This window comes from Cucurbita pepo, chromosome 11 (assembly GCF_057944985.1).
Source record: "Cucurbita pepo subsp. pepo isolate OVF chromosome 11, ASM5794498v1, whole genome shotgun sequence".
NCBI lineage: Eukaryota > Viridiplantae > Streptophyta > Magnoliopsida > Cucurbitales > Cucurbitaceae > Cucurbita > Cucurbita pepo.
The window spans coordinates 14,587,581-14,609,778 of NC_141808.1; the positions used below are offsets into that span (position 1 = coordinate 14,587,581).

Here is a 22,198-nt window from a genome sequence, read left to right on the forward strand (position 1 = left end):
CCATGAAAAGGTCAAAAGTTTAAAAACAAAAAAGATTTTTTTTTTATTGTTCAATGGGTTGAAAGCATATATCAATTAACTAATACATTCCATGAAAAGGTCAAAAGTTTAAATCTCTTTACTGGTGAGACTATCAACCCTAAAGTTTAAATCTTTGGACTAATGAGACTATCCGCCCTAAAGATAAACCTAAACCTGTGACATATAAGACTATACATATATTAATGACAAGGCTCATGAGTCATTAATAACGACTCTTCCTCGTCGTCGGAGTTCCTCAAGCATGACGAGAGATGCCGAGTCAAGCGAGCTCTTCTTGTCGGCTCGGGCATCACCTTTACATTCAATACAGCCAGCATTGGGTATTTGCAGAATAATATTTGACAAGTAACTGTTAAATCCTTTTCTTCTCTCCGAGCCTTCGCCAATGTCTATTAGGACTCTGTATGAAGAACAAGGACTTGTTACAAAAATAAACTGGTAAGTCAACAGAAGAAATATTTTGGAGTCGACACAGTGGTGCTACTCGATCGACTCTTGGGGCGTGTACGTGGAGGCAAACACAAAAAAATATAGTATCCAAACAGAAAAGAGAAGATGAGAACCAATATTCAACTAACCTTGATTTATTTTCTACTGTATTGAAAGTTGGCATTGGCCACTGCAGTTTCTTGCATAGTTCAAACAAAGTACTCCGTGGTCCTCCTTTCTTCAAGTTGATTGGTCCAATAACTGCAACGTGGGCAAAAATGAATTATAAATCAATGAAAAGGAGCTTGACTTCAATTCCTAAAGTAAGCTAGCAAATGAATGATATTAACTCATTTCTTGTCATGAATCCGAGATAAGGATTTTGGGAACGTTGCTTAGAAATGGTACAAGCCACAACATATCAGTAAAACTCCAGCAATTAATTAACATATCATCAATGTACAGCATTTGTGTAATAAAAGATTCAGTGAACTTAAAACTTTTTATGAGTTATCAAATTCTCCGGCGTTCAAATATATTCAACCAATGAAATCAAATTATGAGAACAGAAGCAAACCAGGGGTCTCGGAGTTGGGATCACAGGCATCTGTAGAACAGTTGATAGATGATGAGAGAACCATAGCAGCCTCTGCGCGAAAAATAAAATAAAATAGGGACCATCACCACCACCATTATACTTATCTTAAGGATTATAGAAACCAAAGAAAAAACCAAGTTTTTTGCTCCCAGGAAAATGACACTCACCAACGCAACTGGGATTTTGTTTTCTCTTCTTGGAGCCAGAACGAGAGTAAGAAATTCCTCTTGTCTGTTATCAGAATAGTCCAAAATGAGTACCATACCAAATAAAAAGTTGAAATGCCATATAGTATGGAAAATAAAGGTTTAGATAAATAAAAATTCCATGTATAAGAAAGGATTGCGGAAAAGGTGATAAGCTAAGCTATCCACTAAAAGAGCCAAGGGGTTAAGAGAAAGAGAAAGAAAGAAAGATTCCATTTTTTACTGTGAAATCTCACAACGGTCGAGGTGGAGAACGAAGTATTTTTTATAAGGGTGTTGGAAATCTCTTCCTAATAGAAGCGTTTTAAAAACCTTGAGGGGAAGCCCGAAAGGAAAAGCCCAAAGAAGACAATATCTGCTAGCGATGGGCTTTGGCTGTTACAAATGGTATCAGAGTCGGACACCGGGCGATGTACCAACAAGGAGGTTGAGCCCAATGGGGTGGACACGAGGTAGTGTGCCAACAAGGACGCTGGGCCCCAAAGGGCGTGGATTGGGGGTCCCACATCAATTGGAGAAAGGAACAAGTCCGCCAACGAGGACGCTGGGCCCCGAAGGGCGGTGGATCGTGAGATCCCACATTGGTTGGGGGAGGAGAACGAAGCATTCTTTATAAGGGTATGGAAACCTCTCTCTGGCAGACGCGTTTTAAAAACCTTGAGGGAAAGCCTGAAAGGGAAAGCCCAAAGAGGACAATATCTGCTAGAGGTGGGCTTGGGCCGTTACACTCACCGAAGGAAGAAAAAAACTTATCTAAGACGGAGGACAAAATTTTTTATTAAGGTCTATTTTATGCCACGATTAAATGTCCACTAATTCACCGGTCAGAAAACTAATTCAAGCCTTTCTTACCTTTGAAACTAATTGGAATAGAGAATATAAGTTCGACGACTGCTCTAAAATATAGACTCCATAATCCTAAAAGTTTTTCATAACAAGCAAGCAGTGTCAAATAAAGCAGAAATCTCTAACACCAAGACATCACCAATAGCGACACTTTCAATATACGAGTAGAGCATGCAAAGTTCATATTCCCTCCAGATAGAAAATGAACTTGGTTTTCAAGTGGACGACCCCCAAAACCTTTCCAATCCAAATAACTTTCATTTCTAAACAGAACATCTAAATTCTAATATTCTCTCTCTGTAGTAGACAGAAGTAAACGAGGATTCAAAGATTCTGGAGAAATATTCAAATTCTGGCTATTGAAAAGACATCATTTTACCTCAAGTTGAACTAATAAGCGTTGAGCAGCTTCTCCTCTTGAGGCTTTTCTGGTTCGTTCATATCCTTCACCTACTAATAGGACATCTTGCAACTGTAATCTAAGTTCTGCATGAAAAATTTCTCCCTTCCTAGTACATTTATCTTTGATGAAATACCCCAGAGAATCACATAATTCAATTAGTTCTCGGAGTGGTGGAAGTTCAAGTTTATCAGGGGTCACTAATGGAGTTAATAGTGGCTTATATATTTTCCATACTTCGTCAAGATTAAGCTTTGTGTCAATCAGTATGGCACCCGCAATACTTTCCACCATATCACCAAGAACCTGTAGAAGAAAAAGATAATAGAAAAGTTGAGAACCAAGAAATCGGGGAGAAAGTAAGCTGTGTAATACAAAGAACATAGTACAAATGGATTTCTAATTTTTAAATAATATATGAAACTCCACGTCAAGAAAATATGGAAAATAATGGCATAATAATTGCAGTACAAATACAAATTTGAATGACAAGTACCTTTGGGCCTTTATTTCCATGCAGTGACTTTCCAGCATCATGAGACTCGGACAAGTACTTCACATACTCAGTAATTTGACTAATCAGAAGCCCAGAACAATGTTGAAGATGTTGCTGAAGATTCCGTCTCACAGCCACTTGAGCGAAAGTTTCATTATTAACAGAAGCTGAACGTAAATCAGTCAACTCCCCTGGGTCAATATCTGAGTACTTCTGATAATAATACCATGTAATGAGCAAGTCTAACACTGAGTCACCAAGAAACTCAAGCCTCTGAGTAAAAAAAGAAAGAGAAATCAGGTGGAATTCTCACATTCCTACAGCATCATTCTTTCGACATGTAATTGCTTCTAATCTTTGATTTTTTGGAGGAATATATAACATAAAGGAGAAAGAAAGCCTTAAATCAACTATGAAACTGGTTACAATTAGCAACATGTTCACTTCTTTGCTCCCTAAATCATAAAAAGAGTTTGCTTTATGTCTTTGGACTGAAAACCATACCCCTTGCTGGAATCAAGCCACTAGATACACAATCACCAAAAAAGGATGAGGGGAATTAACACTATGGTGATAGGGTCTCGAGAAAGGTACCCAACTTGATGGTGCCAATGTGTTTTTTATTAGCAGGAGGGAAGCGGAGGACTTGGATCATATGCTTTGGGCTTGTGATTGTGCTTATTCAGTTTGGAGTCAGTTTTTTGAGAAGTCTGGTTTGGTTTTGGTTTGGCAAGGCACATAAGCTGTGGTGATAATTACGGAGTTCATTTCCATCCTCATTTTTCGTGATAAAAAAGGTTTTTGACAAACTGGGGTGTGTCATTGCTTGGAGGCTTTGGAGAGAAAGAAACAATAAAAATTTTAAGGGTTTGAGAGGCCTCTGAGTCAGGTGTGGTACAAGATTAGATTCAATGTGTCCTTTTGGAGGTTAGCAAATTTACTCTTTTTTTTGTAATTATCAGTTGGGTTTTATTTTGTTAGATTGGAGGTCACTTTTGCAGGTTGCCTTCATTTTTTGTGGGCTCTTCTTTTTGTAGGCTCGTGTATTCTTCATTTTTTCTCGATGAAAGTTCGGTGGTTCATATAAAAAAGAAAGAGAGGGCTTCGGGTAGAGAGAGTAACTACAATCAATTATAAGAGAAAACAGTGAGTTTCCTTGACTACCTGGTAACAGTAATTAACACCAAGTTCTTGATCAGATGTGTGTGTTATAGCCTCCAGCAATAATCCTTTGACAGCAAATTCATATCCAATTTTCGACTCTAAGGTTGCGATCTCAGTATCTTTCAAATTGCAGGATCTCAAAGATGCAGAAGCAATTGCATCAACAACTAATGCTACGTCAAGATCAGCATCAATTCCAAGCCACTTAATCACATGAAGTGCAGCAATGATTCCACCATCAACATAATAGGCGCCTATAAGGGCTTCAGCACAGTCGGCTATAGTTTTTGAAACCAACCACCTATGACCCTTATCACAGCACTTACCCAAAACAACTTTAGGATCTTCAGAGCAGAACTTGTCATCCAAAGGAACCTCTGCTGTATCCACTCCACATTTACAAGGAACTGGACGAAGAGTACAATGTCCTGGTGCCACCCAACGACGTGGATCAAATGCAGAATCACGAATGTATCCCTAAAAGTAAGATTAAACAATAGATACAGTTATCTCATTAAATTTGTTTGTGCGCACATTTGCCATTGAAAAAGTAAAATTAAAGCTAAAGTTTTTCCCCCTCTTAGTTCAGCAATTGTGGGTGAGTGATTGAATCACTTACTTTTAAGACAGTAATAGGTGTTTTAACTAAGGATGTTTGTGAGTAACTTTCAGGAGGGCGAGCCTCAAAAAGTTTCAAACAGAATATACAAAAATTAGTGTGACAATAAATTGGCAATATTGTAGGTCTTGTATAACAGAATGAAATAAGTGAAGATTGACAAATATTTCACGAAAAGCTTGAGGAGCCATAATCAAGAAATCGCGTCTCTTTCAACAATAAATGAAAGCATATTCACCAAGGCCAACCACGCTCCAGCTGACACTAGATGAGACATGAGTTCAACGAGTTCAACGAAAGTGATTCCGAATGGAACCAGAGCTTGTAACTAACAGAAATTAGAAACATTCAAAATTTGGTCAACTAGATTGGAGGACCTCAGTTTGAGACATTTTTCAACAAAGGTGATTTTAAGCACAGGTAACCAACAGAGAAGTTTATAAAGGACATCTGACCACAGAAGATCACATACCTGTAACTTGCACTTCGTTCCCAGAGCATGTAAGGTTGCATTACAGATAACCTGTTGGCGCCGAGAAGATAACTGTCCTTCATGTTTTTCAGGGAACTTGAGAAAGAGATGGCAGCTCACAGCATACTTCAATACTGAATCTCCAAGCAATTCCAACCGCTCAAAGGAAAAACTCTCACAACTTCCAAGGGTTGTAAGTGCTTCCAAAATCTAATAAAGATGATAGATTCAGATTAATCATATAAAAAGTGATCGAAGTCAGGTGCAGATCAACAAGAAGAACATACCAAAGAGCTTGATATACAGAGGCTGTTCGAATGATAATTAATCTCCTTCCTAAGCTGGCTAGCTAACATCAAAGATTCAAAACGGTGCATCAAAGATGGTAGCAAGTATGAAGACTTCAAAACCCCCTTTGGGACATCCATGCTAAGCACAAGTTCAGGAGGCATATGGACATGCATTTGTGGCTTTCTGACAGCAGAGCCAGATTGCAACTTATCACTAGTAACACCTACATGACAATATAGATTTCTTATTGATTAGGTTGTTCAATATATTGCAAAATTTATACAAAGGTTTTTTTTTTTTTTTTTTCCTAATAAGAATCCGAACAATTTTTATGTTAATAAGAAAATAATTAAGATAAATAAAACCGTCCTAGAATTACAATTATAAATGAGAGAACTAAAATGTTGCATCATCACCAATCAAATTACCTAACCTTACAATGGACAACTAAGACTTTGATGTTGGCTACCGTGTTACGCTAACAAAGAAACCTACCCCTTGATTACAGAAGAAATAGGATCATAACTCCAAGACTTTGATAACTCACAAATAAGAAACCACCAAACAAAACCATCCAACAAAAAGTTCTGAGACCTCTCAATACTATTGGAGAGTACATTGCTTGAATTCTTATGCAATGCAAAGGAGAACCCACAGAGCATTAAACCATAGAACCAATACCTCCCCCATGAAGCCATGCCCCACACCAAATGGATCAAATCCTCTTTAATACTCCCTGGTAGCCATAATAGTCGGACAGCTTCAAGCACTAATGCGGTGCATTTTGATATTGAATAAAAATTGTGAGAATTCTTAGTTATTTTATTTCAGAAGGCACCTCAATTTGTTTGTTCCAATAGATTTGGGTTATTGATCCAAGAGGGACCGTAATGTGATCATTTCAATGGTTCTGTGTTTTTCAGCCTTTCAACTCTAGACACTCTTAATCGGTCTGAGAATGGGGGTATTTTCTTTTAAATCTTTTCAAGAGTAAACTGATGGATGGAGAGATGGCTCTTTCTTGTTCTTTCTATGAATTCAACTTCATCTATTTCATCTATGTCACACAAAACCTGACATTGGCTTGTTGTATGCTCAGTCAGCCAATTCGTGAATGAATCCTAATGAGAAACATTTAACTTATCAAATTCTAATGTACCAAAAATATGGAAGTAAAATAATGGTTATACTTGAGAAAGACTACAAGAAAAATCTGGAAGTTTTTTTTTCTATAATTCAAATAGGGCAAGTTCAAAAATTCATTGAGGATGAATATGTAAGAATGGAGTTTAGTTTAGTGATATGGAGGAGGACGAGGCAAACGATAGTTTTCAGAAACACGTTGATGCTAAACAACTGGCCCTTGCCTAAGGCATTTGGATCAAGATGGTGTCTTTTTAATAGTGAGAGTAAAAATTGAGGACATATTTTAAGTTCTAGAAAAATTCAAATAAAATGCTCGACAATACAATATCCTAAGTAAAATGAATGACAATAAAGTTCAAATATTATATTCAAGTGTTCTTTCTCAAGCCCTTGTTGAAATTATAATGTAATAAACGTGATAGTAACTAAGAAAGTTATTGCGTGAACTTACAAAAGCAGCATTCTAGAACTTGAGGCTGAGTACAAAATTAAATATAATTTGTAATGGTAGATCTTAACAACTCAAATTGACAAACCTTCATCCTTGAAGTTGACAAGTAGATTGTGAGGGTTATGACTTTGTTTTAAACGCAACAGAGGCTGTTGTGGGTAACTTAGCGTAATCCCGTACCTGGATACCTAGCTCAAAAGAAAAGTAATGATACCAAGGGAATGCCAGCAAGAAATAACAAAATAGAACCAGGAAGTTGCACCTTTTGTTGAAGTAGTCCGCAAAGGTAATGTAATCAGGTGGTGCTTTGTCACTGTTGCCATCAAAAGGGCTCTCAGCAGATGTATTATTCACAACTTCAACGATTGAGTAGATCTTTCCAGTATGAATAGCCAATACCACCCTGTCCTTTAAGGAGTGAACATCTAGCACACAATTTGCAAAGTGAATTAAACTTGCAGCATTGCTTTCAGTTTCAGCAGAGCAGTTTCTAGAAGGTGATGAATCTGATATGGCACCACAATTTCTTTCAGCATCCAAAGATGAGTTTTTCTTCAAAAACTCAACCACAGAAACACAAGAATCAATTGCTGTCCAGTGTATTTTCCATAAATCATCACTTGAAGCATCGGGTGAATCTACTGGTAGAAGCAGATACATGTTTGATGTAATCCAAAGAGGTTTTGTGTCTTTCTGAAGTAAAAAATCCCTCTTTTTTCCAGTTAATTTTGACCCAATTAACAGTCTCCCAAACAATCCATTGAAAAAAAGCTCCTGAAAGCACTTTGCTTTCATTATCTGTTTTTTTTTTTTTTTTTTTGGGGGGGGGGGGGGGGGGGGGGCATATAATATCACATTAGAGGCAATTCTCTCTGGTGAAGAATGATGAATATGATGAAAATTGATATTTACCTGTTCAGCATCCAAATGAACTTGCCCAGCAAAAGATACAGAAGCCTTAACCATCTTTGAGATTAAATAAAGTTCAAGTTCGAAATTTCCCACGTCATCATCAAGTTTTGATTCTAACAGAAGAACAAATCCAGAAAAATGCTCATATATAACACTGCAGGAAAAGTCAAATTTATAAGCCTGAAAAGTGGCCCCTTCAACTTTTTCTCCCCAAGTTCCAGACAAGGCTCTAATCGCAGTTCTGCCGTGCAGTTCCTTTCTTTTTGTAGTTCCTAAAAGACCCAAAAACAGTGCCATCAAATTGTAAGTTAAAAACATGAAAAGGAGATTAGCAAAGGATGCCAAGCCAATGACCAAGTAGTAGAAACGCATACAGAAATATCCCTTCAATGCTACCAATACTTAGCAGTCAAATTCAAGAAAATACCAGCAATATATACAAGTTCGATTCATTTCTATTTTGTAAAAAATAAGAATATTCATTAGGGAAAAAAAAAGTGCAATACATGTAGGTTGAGTAAAGTTGAATCACACACAAATCAAAGAAAAAAAATTAGAATGCGTGTAAATAGACCATTCAAGATGTCTACAATGATGAATCAAATACAAATGAGCTGACATTTCTTATGGGTGTACTACACATTGAACAATCATTACTAAACTCAGTATACAGCTTCAGGGATATGTACCTGCTCCAGAAGTGGATGCATTGCATTTCAGACCCATGTCAAATTCTGATATCTCTTCAATAGAGGGGAGAAGATGGTCATTAAGTGCACCCATTTGATGTAGCTTCTTACATGCCTCCAAGCATACAAGCTGCTTAGACAAATTAGAATTCCTAGTTGAAGGACCAACTATGGTTTGAAAAGCGGCTGTAGGAGGTAAAATTAGCCGACACTCGTAGGATCCTTCACCATATGAGAGTTGAAAGATTGGTTTTGGACTGAAATATCTACAATTTACAGCAGCAAATCAAAATGAGATCCCTTGGAATTGGCTACTATCAAAAAAATTAGAAAATATTACAAAATCTATATTCACTGTTGAGAATATTTGATGAATCCACCCGGCTTAAATGGTGGTGAAATTCTCTATTTATGATCATCAAATAAATTACTAAGGAAATGGAAAGAACAATAAATGGAAAGAGTAATAAATGCATACAAGATATTTGTCTATAATAAAAGGTCAAATATGGTACCTATGATAAACCGTAATGGAAGGCTAAATATCCTTAACAACTACATTCAATGTAAGTTCTAGACAGATAAGAGCTCTAACCTAGTTTGGCCCATGATCAATCCGACAGAAAATGAAGAGGTACTAATAGTAAGCACATGTTTTTGGATATCGAAAACAACTTTAACTGAGAAAAAATCCAAGAATATAAGAGCATACAAAAAACCAAACCCAAAAAGAGGTCCAACTAGAGAAAGGAACTCCAGCTATACAAATAATAAGTACATGTTTAAGCATGACTGACCAACTCCTTATAAATTCTGATTTATTTCAACATGAATAAGCTTTTAATAGATCTAATTCAATAGATACAAAAAGTACAGAACAAGGGAATATCTAGATGATTTATCAAATAAAATAATTTTGATTTTAGACTGACATACTCATGGTACAGAACCATAGAAGCATGGAAATGTCCAGAGTTCTGTTAGAAGCTAATTACAAAGGGAAGATAATCCATACTTATCACCAGGGAGCTTTTTACAGTATAGATGTATGAGACCAACACTAGAATCTGCAGTAACTGATGCCCCAGTTGCCTCCACAATGTAAGAATCTGTCTCCATAATTGAAAAAGGTTTCAACATGCAAGCATCAGGGTCTCTACTCATAGCTGCCTCTGTCATTGATCGGTCACTTCTTATGACATCAAATAGCTGTTCTCTTTGCTTCACATTTCCCCTGTGAGCATTACAAGATTTAGAATATCAACAAGACATGAGAAAAAAAAAATAGTTTACCACGAGAAAGGCCTTACCTCTCCAGTAACAAAATATATTGGGAGTTGCTCTGTCGAGCACGACCTCGAGATTGTACATAACTACGAACAGTCTTAGGAAGGTCAAACCGTACCACAAATGAGCAATTTGGTACATGAAGTCCTTCCTCAACTACATCAGTGGAAAATAATAGATTGACCTGCAAACATAGAAAGGTTTTAGCCATTAACAACTAGAGTTTCATAAGCCAAAATACAATCTGAATGATGTAAATGAACACCTTGCCATGACGAAACAACTCCAATGTCTCCTTCTGGACTTTCGGTGCCAGTGCACCAACTGATGTATTACATCCAGTCACATATGAAACCGTAAAATGAGATAAATTTGCTACTTTTTTCACAAATCTTTCAATAACATTAGCGGCAATTATTCTTTCAACAAATATGAGACAGAGCACCTGCCTAGATACTCTGATACAAAAACGTGAGGCAATTAAGCAATGGATATTAGAACCAAAATTGATGGTTAATAAATGTATTTGTACTTACCCAAATGATTCAAAAAGTTGGAGAAGTTCAAACAATTTAGGAGAAATGTAGCCCAAATCTAACGCTTTCTGGAAGTCAAAACCAAAATTTGGTATATTTTCATTTCCTGAAACCACAAGGAAAATAGGTAAGCAGCAAACACCAAAAAAACGCACCTTTTGGAGGTAGAACAAATGATAAAAATAGTAAAATTATTAAAGAAAACCAAACTATGGCAAAAATGGTCTCACTTCAGTAGCAGTTGTGCTTAATCTCCTGAGCATGTTACCCGGAGCAATCAACAGTAGATCATGAATTCATATAATATAAATAGAAAAGCAAATCCTACACATAAAGTAGCAAGCTTACCGCTTGGATGAGCTCTCTCTCACTCACATGTCTCCCTCTTCCTTTCATTCCTCTAGTCTCTACTCTCTACACAAATGTTTCTCTGTTTTTCACTCTTTTAGCAGTGATGCTTATATTTTGTTCATCATGAACTCACAATTGTCACGTCTTGTTAGCCTTGAAGACTGATTTCGTTGACAAGTCCAAAGGAAGTACAGTAAGATGCTCAAATTTGCCAGAGACCTTATCGGCTCGGCATGGCGGCTTGGCGGCTTGGCTTCTCGGCTTAGATGGCTCGGTATACGTATAATATATCGATTTCTAGATTTCCAACCCTTCTAAAGCCATTTTCGACCTTATATAAGCCATTTGAGGTCAGTAAAACTCCTTTTTACCAAGTTTAATTAGCTTAGGGGCTTATATTGGAATTAATCATAATGTTTAGTTAGGTTAAGTTATTAGTAGGTCCTAAGCATGTTATATGAATTGGTATAGGTAAGAGTTGGGCATTGGATTGTAGTTTCGAGGCGTCTACCAAATTGTTAGTGACTTCGGTCAAGGCCAACCAAGTAAGTCATCTTACTGTTGGAGCTAACCTATTGTTTGATGTATGATGGTGCATATCCTATGGCTCTTGCATGTACCATATTATATGTGTTATGCTTATGTTATGTGAAATTTGTGTAATCTTTGAATTGATATGAGACGTATGCCATGTATGCATGTAAACCCATTACACTACTTTTATGAATGGATTGAAACGTCATGAATGAAATGTTATGTTTTACATTTAAAGTTTTGTGATGGAGCATGAGATGTTTGTCATGCGTACTTGTTGCTCACATGTATTATGTCATGAAAGAAAAGAGAAAGGAAATGAAATGTATGTTATGTCATGAATGTAAATCACGGGACCTCATGCATGTATGTATGTCAAATGCATCGGGATACTTCCCCATTATGTTATGTTAGTATGGACGCGTACGTTCGATATTTATGTTCGCCATGATATCATGCGGGCCTTTTCTTTTCTGTGGCGTCCGGTGATGTATAATGCGTTGTGCCGAACCAAGTCAGGCCTAAGGGTACGTATATGAGCCCGCCTGGTGGGCCCATGTGCACGTACGTAGGCTGTGTGTGGAGAAGTACCATACATCCAGCCCTGCCCGAATCGAAAAAGAGCCTAAGGTTATGTAACGTTTATGAAAGATAGGTCTCACTCATGTTTTGCATGTGATTGCATATCCAACCCTAGCAGTGGGGTGACTTGATGAGTATTTCATAAAATACTCAAGCCACATGCTACCTTAATTTTTCAGGTAAAAGTGAAGCTCCTATGCACGGATGACGGTGAACGCTAGGAAGGCCATGGAATTCAGAACAGGGCATTTGAATGTTTTAAGTTTTAAATTAGTAGATGTTAGGTCACATTGGATTTCAGTTAGTTGTTGTTAGGTGTTCTTTTGAAGCTTGATTTACTTTTAAAGCTATGTGATGTTGAATTTCATGTTTTAAACTGATTATGCAAGTCCATTGCCTTATTTTAAAGATGTTTATTATGAATCTCCGCATTTATGACTTAAGCATTCTTGCAGTCAATTTTTTCTAGCCTTTATAAAAACCCCTCTCTTCACAACGTCAATAAAGATAAAGACAAACTAATGCTTCTTCCTTCATGGGTGTGAGCCATCTTGCTTCCTCTTTTACCTAGAGCTCCCTTTAAGTAGTAACCCGAAGAGTGTGTAGTCAGGCCTGTAGTGGTGTTTTTTATATAGGCATGCATCAGAAGATTTTGTCCATATTCTAGAGTCTATTGGGATTTTCTTGGTGTGGAATAAAGATTGTTGTTAAATGATGGAAGAAGTTCTTCTAAATTAACCCTTTTGATATAAGCGCAAAGTCCTTTCACTTTTTTTTTTTTTTTTGGGGGGGGGGGGGGGGCTGTTTTGTGGGGTATTTAGCTGGTAGAATTTTGATCTCGTGTATGCCATGGGAAAGCTTGAGAGTTCAAGGGAGGAGGTGGGAGATATTGTTAGATTTAACTCCTCTTTGTGGGCATCAGTTTCTCAAGATTTTTGTAATTAACGGTCAGATTTTATTCTTTTTTATTGAAGTTCATTCCTCTGAAGTTCAGGGTTGGACTCCTTTGAAGCCAGCTAAATGAGAGGTTTTTTTGTCATCAATATAAAGTAAAATAAAAACTTTGTTTCTTATCAAGCAACATTGTACGAAATTGTTCTAACAACACGAAATTGAGTTGTTATGGAGGATAAAAACAAGAAAATAGTTTGATAATGTATATAATAGTTGAATGAAGCAAGTACTCGCATACCAAGTGGGAATGATTCCCCAATTACTCGTAATGCTTCCTCAAGAAACTGTTTATACTGCAAAGAACTTTCTCTAGAAAGCTCATATTCGTTGTTTGGAATATTGACATTCTCTAATAAAACTTTAATTGCCTACAAAAATTAAAGAGAGATACACAAATCTTTAGAAAAAATTAAGATTAAAAGAATGCAACATATATGGACAATAATCTAAGGGCATTCAAGCCTCAACTTGTTAACTGGAAATATTATAACAAAGAAATTCAGAAATCGGAATCTGAGTTTTGTAGTACGCCCAAAGACAAATACCCAAGAAGAAAGAAAGAATGAGAGAACAGAACGATTAAAAGGGGTAATTGGCAGATATAATCTTGTATGCATAATTAGCCAACATAATCTGAATTCTCTAATGGCTCTAATGTAATTATAGTTGATCCAATAAAGCTATCCATGCTAGTTTCAACTTCGTACTGTAGTTTTCGGAACTTGATTGAAATTGGCATATTTATATACCTTAATTGAAGGCACACTTAAGGAATAGTCATTTTTTTCAAAATACATATCAATCTATGCAACGATGTTCACTCACATGAGTTCCTCTTGGTTAAGATTTGATAAAATAGATTTCTATGGATTCATTGATCTTAGTCTAACCAACAGGTAACACAAATATCAGATCCATCGTCGATCATTCCACATTAATCCGTAGTGAGATACACAGGGGAGAAGTCTGTTAAGGTAATATTCTGTATCCCATTTACTATAAATTATCTGAAAGAGTAAATGTTTCACAATGGAAAACGGCTTCATCGCTCATTGTTTGGAAGACTCTTTGCTAGCTTTTTTCTGAAACTAAAATCTAACAACTACAAAATAAACCACATCAAACTACAATTGTACCTCATAAGCACACAGAACACCAAGTTCGTCAAGGCAATAAGAGATCTTAAAATGATCACTTGATAGCCGTTTTTTCAGTGCCTTAACCTTACTGTCTACATCTTTATAATGAACTTGCAATGCCACTTGTGAGTTTGACAATAAAGTATCGAACTGTTCAAGAAAACATGAATCACCGTCATAAACATAAGAAAATATCATTTAAAATTTAGATAATTGCACACATGGGAACACCTTGGACCACAGGGCTTCTATCTTTGCCTTCAACTCCAAAGTTAGAGACTTAGCTGGTTCATAAAATATGCATGTTTCCTTTGCAGAGGGAACATATATTTCCACTTCTTTCTTGTCTTCAATAGCATAAATCTAAATCAGCAGAAAGGCCAAAGTTACTTGAGTATAAAATCATGATTTCTATACTGAGGTTATTGATTGAATCTCTTTTGAAGTACCTTGGAATCCAAGATACTTTCAAGCTCCCCTATTTGGCATTCACAATCCAAGGAAGAGGAAACACCTAATGTAGGATTATACATGTTTAGCAAATAGTGTTGTCCAGAATCAGTCGTAAAGACCACATGTAACTTGTAGATAATTGGAGGATAACTTGTAATTTTGTTCTATTCGGGGATTTCATGCTTTTGTCTCGCTTAGATTTTCATTTAACCTATTATTTTGTGTGGAGTCTTTTTTCCTCCTTTGATGCCCCTGTGGGTTTATAGCATCTCATAAACTTTCATCTCTTTTAATGGAACTTGCATTTCATATCAAACAAAAACATACACTTCAAATCACTATGTAGTATGACACATGCACAGCTTGCAATAATGTTGATACACGCCGTGATATATTGACCAAAGATACATGAGAACCCTGAGACCGTACCTTTTCTAATAACAGGTGAGGCAGTCATTCCAAAAATCTTTGGTTTGTTGTCAGATTTGTGATAAAATTCCTTAACCAAAAGACAAAAAGAATAAAGGCATGAAAAAACACAGGCACAACACATAATACAGGGGGAAGAAAAGTTCCCAGATGAGATATTAACCTTCATGATTTTCGTATAAGGGTGATTACCAGTAGCACGATGGCATTCATCCATGATCATCAAGCACACTGTTCCCAGTCTAAAATATGCCTTCCTCAGTGCATCAAGAAGAATTTGGGGGGTCATAACGAGTACCTATACAGCAATTATAAATGAAATGATACAAAAAGAATACCCTGAATCAAATCAAGAAGCGAGGGTCAACCCGGAGATATTTGCAAGTTAAATAATTTAAAAGTTCAGTCTGTTTTCCCTCAAAGACTGAAGTAAACAAACTAAATGTGAACGGATATAAAAATATAATTTCAAAAATAGTTGGTCCAATCGGTATTGTCCTTAAAAAATATATATATATCAACAGCATTTGTATGAATCGTATTGTTTTAAATTCGGTGGAGATAGCAACTACATGGTCTCCCTTTCTGAACTAATCAAATCATAAGCAGCAGAATTAGAATAGAACTTCACCTTTAACTGGGAAAGATTGAAAGCAACGACACACTACGAAAATTTGTCTCTAAACCACTGGTCTAGGGGACATGATAGAGTTAATTAACATAACAGGACCTTAAGTTTGCGCTCTGCAAACTGTCCTCATCTTTTCAAATGACTGTTTTGCTTCAAAAATTTATCATTAGGTAATGTTGCTTCAAAAATTTATCATTGGGTAATGCTGCTTCAAAATCGAATCAAGGGAGAGGAGGAAATATGCGAAAACAAGAATCATGCATAATTCCAACATCAAATTGAATCAACAGTCCTTAAGGCTTACTCAAGATTCAAAAAATATTGTCAAGTTTTTCTTAATAACAATAAATTACAAATGAATGTGAAGAACTCAAACCAAGGAAAGGCATAGGGGACAACGGTTCACTGCAAATAACAGGGGAGTGATAGAAATTGCAACAGTAACACATTGGAGCAAAAATCAAAAGCAACCAAGAAAGATAGGTAAAATCATACATCGCGTTCACTTGTTTCCTTCTCCCAGCAGTTCATATTCCAATCATCGACCCCCATGGCACCGTAATACTCCGCCACTTCAAAATCAGTCTGAACTTTAATAACGTTAAATTGCTGCAAAAACAAAAACTAAGGTTTTAAAATACAAAACAAGCATCAAAATGTAGGAACATTCCTTACGAAAGTGCGTGCCTGGTGAACCAAATGAACAGTGGGAGCCAAGAAAATGATGAACTTCTTATCACCACTGGACTTCATAGCTTTTCCAATTTCTTTTATAAGCATCACTGCAATCATAGTCTTTCCAGCACCTGTTTCCAACACGGCTATGGTGTTTCTCTTCATCCCAACTTCGAAAACCTCCATTTGATACCTACAGTACACCAAGATTTTAGCCGCAAAATCTGTATCGAATTGTGCGTCGGGAAGTAAAGAAAATGATCAAACAAAAAGAAACATGACACCTTCTAGGAATGAAGCCCTCGTCCATGGGTTTATCGAAGTTGGTCTGATCAGAAGCAACACTGGACTCCATGTCATTGAAATTTCTCTTGCGAGCACCATCACAATTTTCCTCCTCGGGATTATGCATGTCAAAAATTATTTGCAAAATCTAGGAAAGATGAAAGGGAAAACGATCGGAACCCTAAAAATTATTATATTCTCCTGGATTCCTCCGTTGTATTCTCTCTGTATCCTGCCGAAGTAAATGTACAACGGAGCTGCAGGAAGAATGTGTTGATGGTCCGTTCCGGGAACGGAGAATCAGTTAAAACTGAGATCAAACCGGCAGAGTGAGCTGTTGCACGCCGGAGTTGAAAGACTCGGCGGCGAGTTCACTTCGACTCAACCCGCCCTTGTTGTATGCTTGGTTAAACTGTAGTTGAGTTAAATGACAAGTTTCCGTTGGGTTTAAGAGGTTTTTAATAGGGTGTCTTAAAGCTTCGACCACACACGCCGCCCGTGCATGTATGTTTAATTGTTTGCGACACAACCGACTTGCCTCTCCTCGGGACCATGATCTCTCAATGCAACGTTGCTTCCTATCATCTCATCTTGGTTCCCAATTGACATGGACCTCGTCGGTCATCGTAGCTGACTTGGTCATGCCATCGAGAACGAGCCTACGTGTCATTCATGACATTGAGATATCCCAAACATTGTGGAGGTTTGTGATTCCTAACATAATATCAGAGTCATGCCATTAGCTTAGTCATGTCAATAGAATCTTTGTCAGAAGAAAAAAGTTGTGAATGCTCCCGAGAAGAAGTTGAGCCTCAATTAAGAGGAGGTTGTTCGAGGCTCCATAAGTATCAGGAGAGACTCTATGGTATATTTTTTTAGATGGTGAGAGTTTTGATTTTTTTTTTTTTTCAGAGGCTAAATGATCGGTATTTTTTGGTCCGCTTAGGGTTGTTAGCTACTTGATCTAATACCGGTTTCATGGTCTCCAACGCGACTCCACCATCTGTACAAGGGTATCTTGCCTTTACCTGAAATGTAAGAGTAGTACATGACTGGTATTTGAAGAAATAATCGTGACTCTACTATTGAGGTCAAGAAATATGTCAGGTGTATTTTAAGAAATAATGAGTGAGTGACCCCACTATTGAGGTCAGGGAATGTAAGCACATGTAACATGGGGACCTATCCGTTTATCATAGTATAGGCAAGGTTGGATATGTAGTACTTCTCTACACATGACCCACGCGTGCGAGCATGGGTTCACTAGGCGGGCTCGCCCACCCCCTGGATCTGGCTTGTTGGACCAGCACTAGCTAACGGGCTCTTTGCCTAACACCATGGAGGGAAAGGGTCATCTATACATCATGGTAAACATAATGTCATAAATCATATATCATATTGTGTGCGTTCGTACCATCATAGTGGGAAAGTATCTCAATGCACGGTCACACAAAATGCATGAGGTCCCCATAACTTATAGTAATGCAAACCAAACCTCTAACGTTTCTAACATAGCAATTCCTATGGAGGTGTATGCATCGTAGCATCCAAATTTCTTACCACTTTTATACATCACGGACATGAGCATATCATAATGTGGCTTATCATAGTGTAACATGACATAGCATATCAGTACATAGCGTAGTCTATCACTACCGACCATAGTTATTGTAGCTTAGTATCACATAGCATAATGAGACTTATCATAACATAGCATATCACATCATAACACAACATCACATAGCATAGCATAATATAACATAACATTCAAGCATACAACACATGCAGGGGTTATGGAGCATGTGTCATGATACATAAGACAATTCTTCCAACCAAATCGTTAGTGGAGCTACTTACTTAATTGGCCTAGGCCGAAGCTACTACGACCCTTTAATGCTAGCTCGAGGCTGCTCTATGAAATTTAATCTACCCAAGGAATCCCACGATCCTAAACGTGACTTTAAATAATTTAAACTACCAAAAAGGTAGTATTGTGTATGATGTTTTATGGTTCGAAACAACATCACTCCAAATAATTTTCAACCGGATGTTCTATGGTCCAAACAAAACAAAAAAAAAAAAAAAAAAAAATCATGAATGAAGCAGAATGAACGGGAGGTATCGGAGGAAGGAAGGATTAACGAACTACTTGTCGAATCGAGTATTCAACCAACAAGTGCATTGGGGCTATTTTAGGGATTTCAAATGTACTTGAATATTATTCACCAACAAGTGCATTTTAAATATCAAATTAAATTTTAAATACAAGAGTTTTATTTGCAAATTAGTCCTTACCCAAAAAAAAAAAAAACAAAAAAAAAACAAAAAATTCAACCTCAAAATCACATGGGGTTGACTTTAAAACCGTTACATTTGACTCCAATTAAAACACCTCAGTATTTCCCGTAATATCACTGACGTATCTTGAACTGCTTTTAAGAGCAAAAATCATTTTCACAAACCAACACGAGTTCTAACTTACATGTTTTTTAAGATGTCATGATTGAGCCACCGGAAAAAAAACGTGCTCATTGTTGATATAGTCAGTAATTATCGATTATTTTAAGTATTTTTCCAGCCTCATATTCTTATAAACACTCTAATTTAGATGTGGTTTCGGTTCATTCTTGTATCTCTTTTTTATCTGGACGTGACAAATAATGAAATTATATTTTAAATTAAATGAAAATTTAAATATTGTTTCTAACCATCCATATGCACTACGTGGATTATTGAATATTACCACTTTCTAGAATGTCACAACTCTATCATTAGTTACATTAAGTCATTTTATTCATTATATATTATTATTAATATCTTAATCTTAAAAAAATATTATTAATAATATGATTTTTTACACGTCATCTTTGTCTTGCAATAAAAAAAAAATCTATCTGATAATGATTTTTGTTTTCAAAATTATATTCATTAGCTAATAATTTCATGTTTTACAGTAACTTTATTTCTTAAATAATTTTAATATTTTACACTTTTAATTAACTAATTAATTTATTTATTGAGTAATATAATTAAAAATATTTTTTTCAATGTTAAAAATAACCCTGAAAATATGTTAAAGCAAAAGTATTATTTTCTTTAAAAAAAATATTAATAATATAGATTAATTTTAAAATTTATTGAAAAATATAGAAATAAAAAATTTAATTTAGGGATGTTCGTATGACATGGTAACCCGACAAACTCGGACTACCTAACGCAAATTATAAATATTGGGTTATGTTAGAATTTTTTCTCGGTTTGGGATGAATTAATTTCCTTGAAAAATAAAAAATTTGGCTCAGTTTGTGGGTTGACATTTTTTTTATCGGAAGCCCAAAAATAGGGTTACAACTCAACCCTACTTTTAAAAACAACCCGACAACTCAACCCAACTTGAAAATAGAGGGATGGGTTAGGTTATGAATTTTATTTTGATTGTTCGTCACTAACCCAACCAACCCGAGTCCCAAATTTCAATGTCGAAAATAGTATTTTTTTTTTTAATTTATATATGATTTATTTATTAATTGAATTTTGTTTTTTATTTGGGAGGGAAAAATATATTGTATACAATAATAATGGATTATTAAAGTATGAAGAATGCAATGAATTGTTGAATTCACTTAATGAAAACATGTATTTATTAAATATTTAAAGCAGGTTAAATCAAACTATTAAAGTAGTAATAATTTTACTTTTGGCATTATGTTTTTAAAAGTAAATTTATTTTATAATAATTATCTTTTGTATCTAAAATTTATATCTATAGGGGAAGAATTTATAATAATTACCTTTTTTTTTTTATTTATTTACTGCAATTATGTTTATCCTTTTCACTTACTACAAAAGTTGAATGTACCTGTAACGCTTCTATAATGCTCGTGGTAAAAATGAGTACATGAATAAACTGAAACCATATCTGAACGAGAGTGATCTTGAAGATATGAAAATTATGATTAAAAAATACGTTAAATTTTTACAACAATGTTCATTTTTTTTTTTAATGACTCGATCATAAGTGTAACACCCAAGTAAATGAGAGTATACGAGTCAACCGATACCACATTCAAATGAGAGCGATCTTGAGGATAAGATGACTAAAAAAGGCTGAAAGGAAACGAAAGGTACTACATATACCAACAAGGTGCACCTTCTTTTAATCATAGGAATTCTCGTGTCAGTTTTAACTCTAAAAAACAAGGAGTAAGTAACATGACCATGTTGTAAAATGTAGGTGAATATCAAGGCTATCAAGTGTCAAATCTAGATCTCGAGTGCTACAAATAATTTAGTATTATTTTATACCAAACACAATAATTTTTTTTAATTTTCTAAAAATTCAAAATTATTTTTAAAAGTTTAAAAAGTCCAAATTAGACATCAATGAACTCAAATTTAAAAAAAAAAAAAAAAATGTTTATATTTTCTTTTTTATTTTTAATTGTGAAAAAAGGAATAAAAACCATTAAATCCTAAAAATAGCGAGTAAAAAAGAAATTACAGAGAAAAGAAAGTAAATCACCGTCCACCGGCTACGCGGTCATTCTAAATTTATTCCCATCCGGTCAACTCAAGAAACTTCTCCTTCAGTCGCGTCCGCTTCTTCCGGTTCCCGGTGGTATCCCTTTTTTAAAAAAATTAATTTAAAATTAAAAAGTTTTGAAATCCATTTCCCTGGAAGTGCGTGATAACTGATAATGTTATAAATTTATTTATTTTCTTTTTCTTTTTTCTTTTTATTTTTTCCTATAAAACAGCCAATCGGAACGGCGCCCATGTTATTGTTTCTTTTAAAACCACACCCCACAGGCCATAATAACCCAAAATTAAATTAAATTAAAAAAATAAAACTCTTATTATAATTATTATTACGCATTTTTAGAATTCGAAAAATTAAAATATAAATTTTTTTAATAATTTATTTAGAATTATAATTTTCCTAATTTTTTTTGTAATAATTTAATGTCTTATGAGTAAACTATACTGAATAATGATGAACTAACACCACATATAAATTTATAATAATAAATAATATTATTAGTAGTTGTAAAGATCCTACCAACTCGAGTATAATCAGTGATATAAATTATTTTTATTTCTTACTTTAATAAATTTAGCGACATTAAATTAGATTTGATTATAAAAAATACGTCACTATTTGATAATTATATGAATTTTTAAATTTTAGGTTTATACCTACACGTTTTGAAAATTAAAAATTAATTATTTTTTTAAAAATTTAATTATTTTTTATTTTTATTTTTTTAATGGAAAAGTAGAATATAGGCAAACAAATAAAGATATAATTAATATCTCTAAATTTAAATTAAAATGGTCGTACCAATTAAAACCTTAAATTAATAATTTTATCCGTTTAAACCCTAAACTTTTGTAACTGTATCAATATATATTATCTCTTATGTGTAGTTCAGATACACGAATCAATTTTAGATTATCAGCTCTAATTTCATTTTAAAATCGTCAATGCATCAATTTTGATCCTTTATTTTGTTAATATACACGTGAATGCATACATGATTCTGAAAGGTAATCTTAATAGAGAGTATAAATTGATTCACTT

At 35.1% G+C, this 22,198-nt stretch overlaps 1 protein-coding gene across 2 annotated transcripts; it reads right to left on the reverse strand.

The window, feature by feature from the left end:
• Positions 1-18: 18 nt before the first annotated feature.
• Positions 19-17,049, reverse strand: DCL3 (dicer-like 3). 2 transcript variants are annotated; one of them, XM_087128046.1, is made up of 26 exons: positions 16,617-17,049; positions 16,345-16,525; positions 16,153-16,266; positions 15,190-15,324; positions 15,027-15,096; positions 14,594-14,658; positions 14,376-14,507; positions 14,142-14,294; positions 13,244-13,373; positions 10,585-10,690; positions 10,314-10,506; positions 10,072-10,232; positions 9,777-9,995; positions 8,762-9,027; positions 8,073-8,344; positions 7,423-7,958; positions 7,246-7,340; positions 5,560-5,786; positions 5,273-5,482; positions 4,182-4,658; positions 3,018-3,290; positions 2,501-2,827; positions 1,237-1,300; positions 1,049-1,120; positions 621-732; positions 19-442 (listed from the first exon to the last, which is right to left on the reverse strand). In XM_087128046.1, exons 1-26 carry the CDS (start codon positions 16,742-16,744, stop codon positions 235-237), a joined length of 4,926 nt encoding a protein of 1,641 aa, XP_086984172.1. In that variant the 5' UTR covers positions 16,745-17,049; the 3' UTR covers positions 19-234. The 2 variants fall into 2 exon arrangements, with proteins under 2 accessions (XP_086984172.1, XP_086984173.1); XM_087128047.1 differs by lacking the exons at positions 16,345-16,525; positions 16,617-17,049 and having other exon boundaries at positions 15,219-15,324.
• Positions 17,050-22,198: the final 5,149 nt, after the last annotated feature.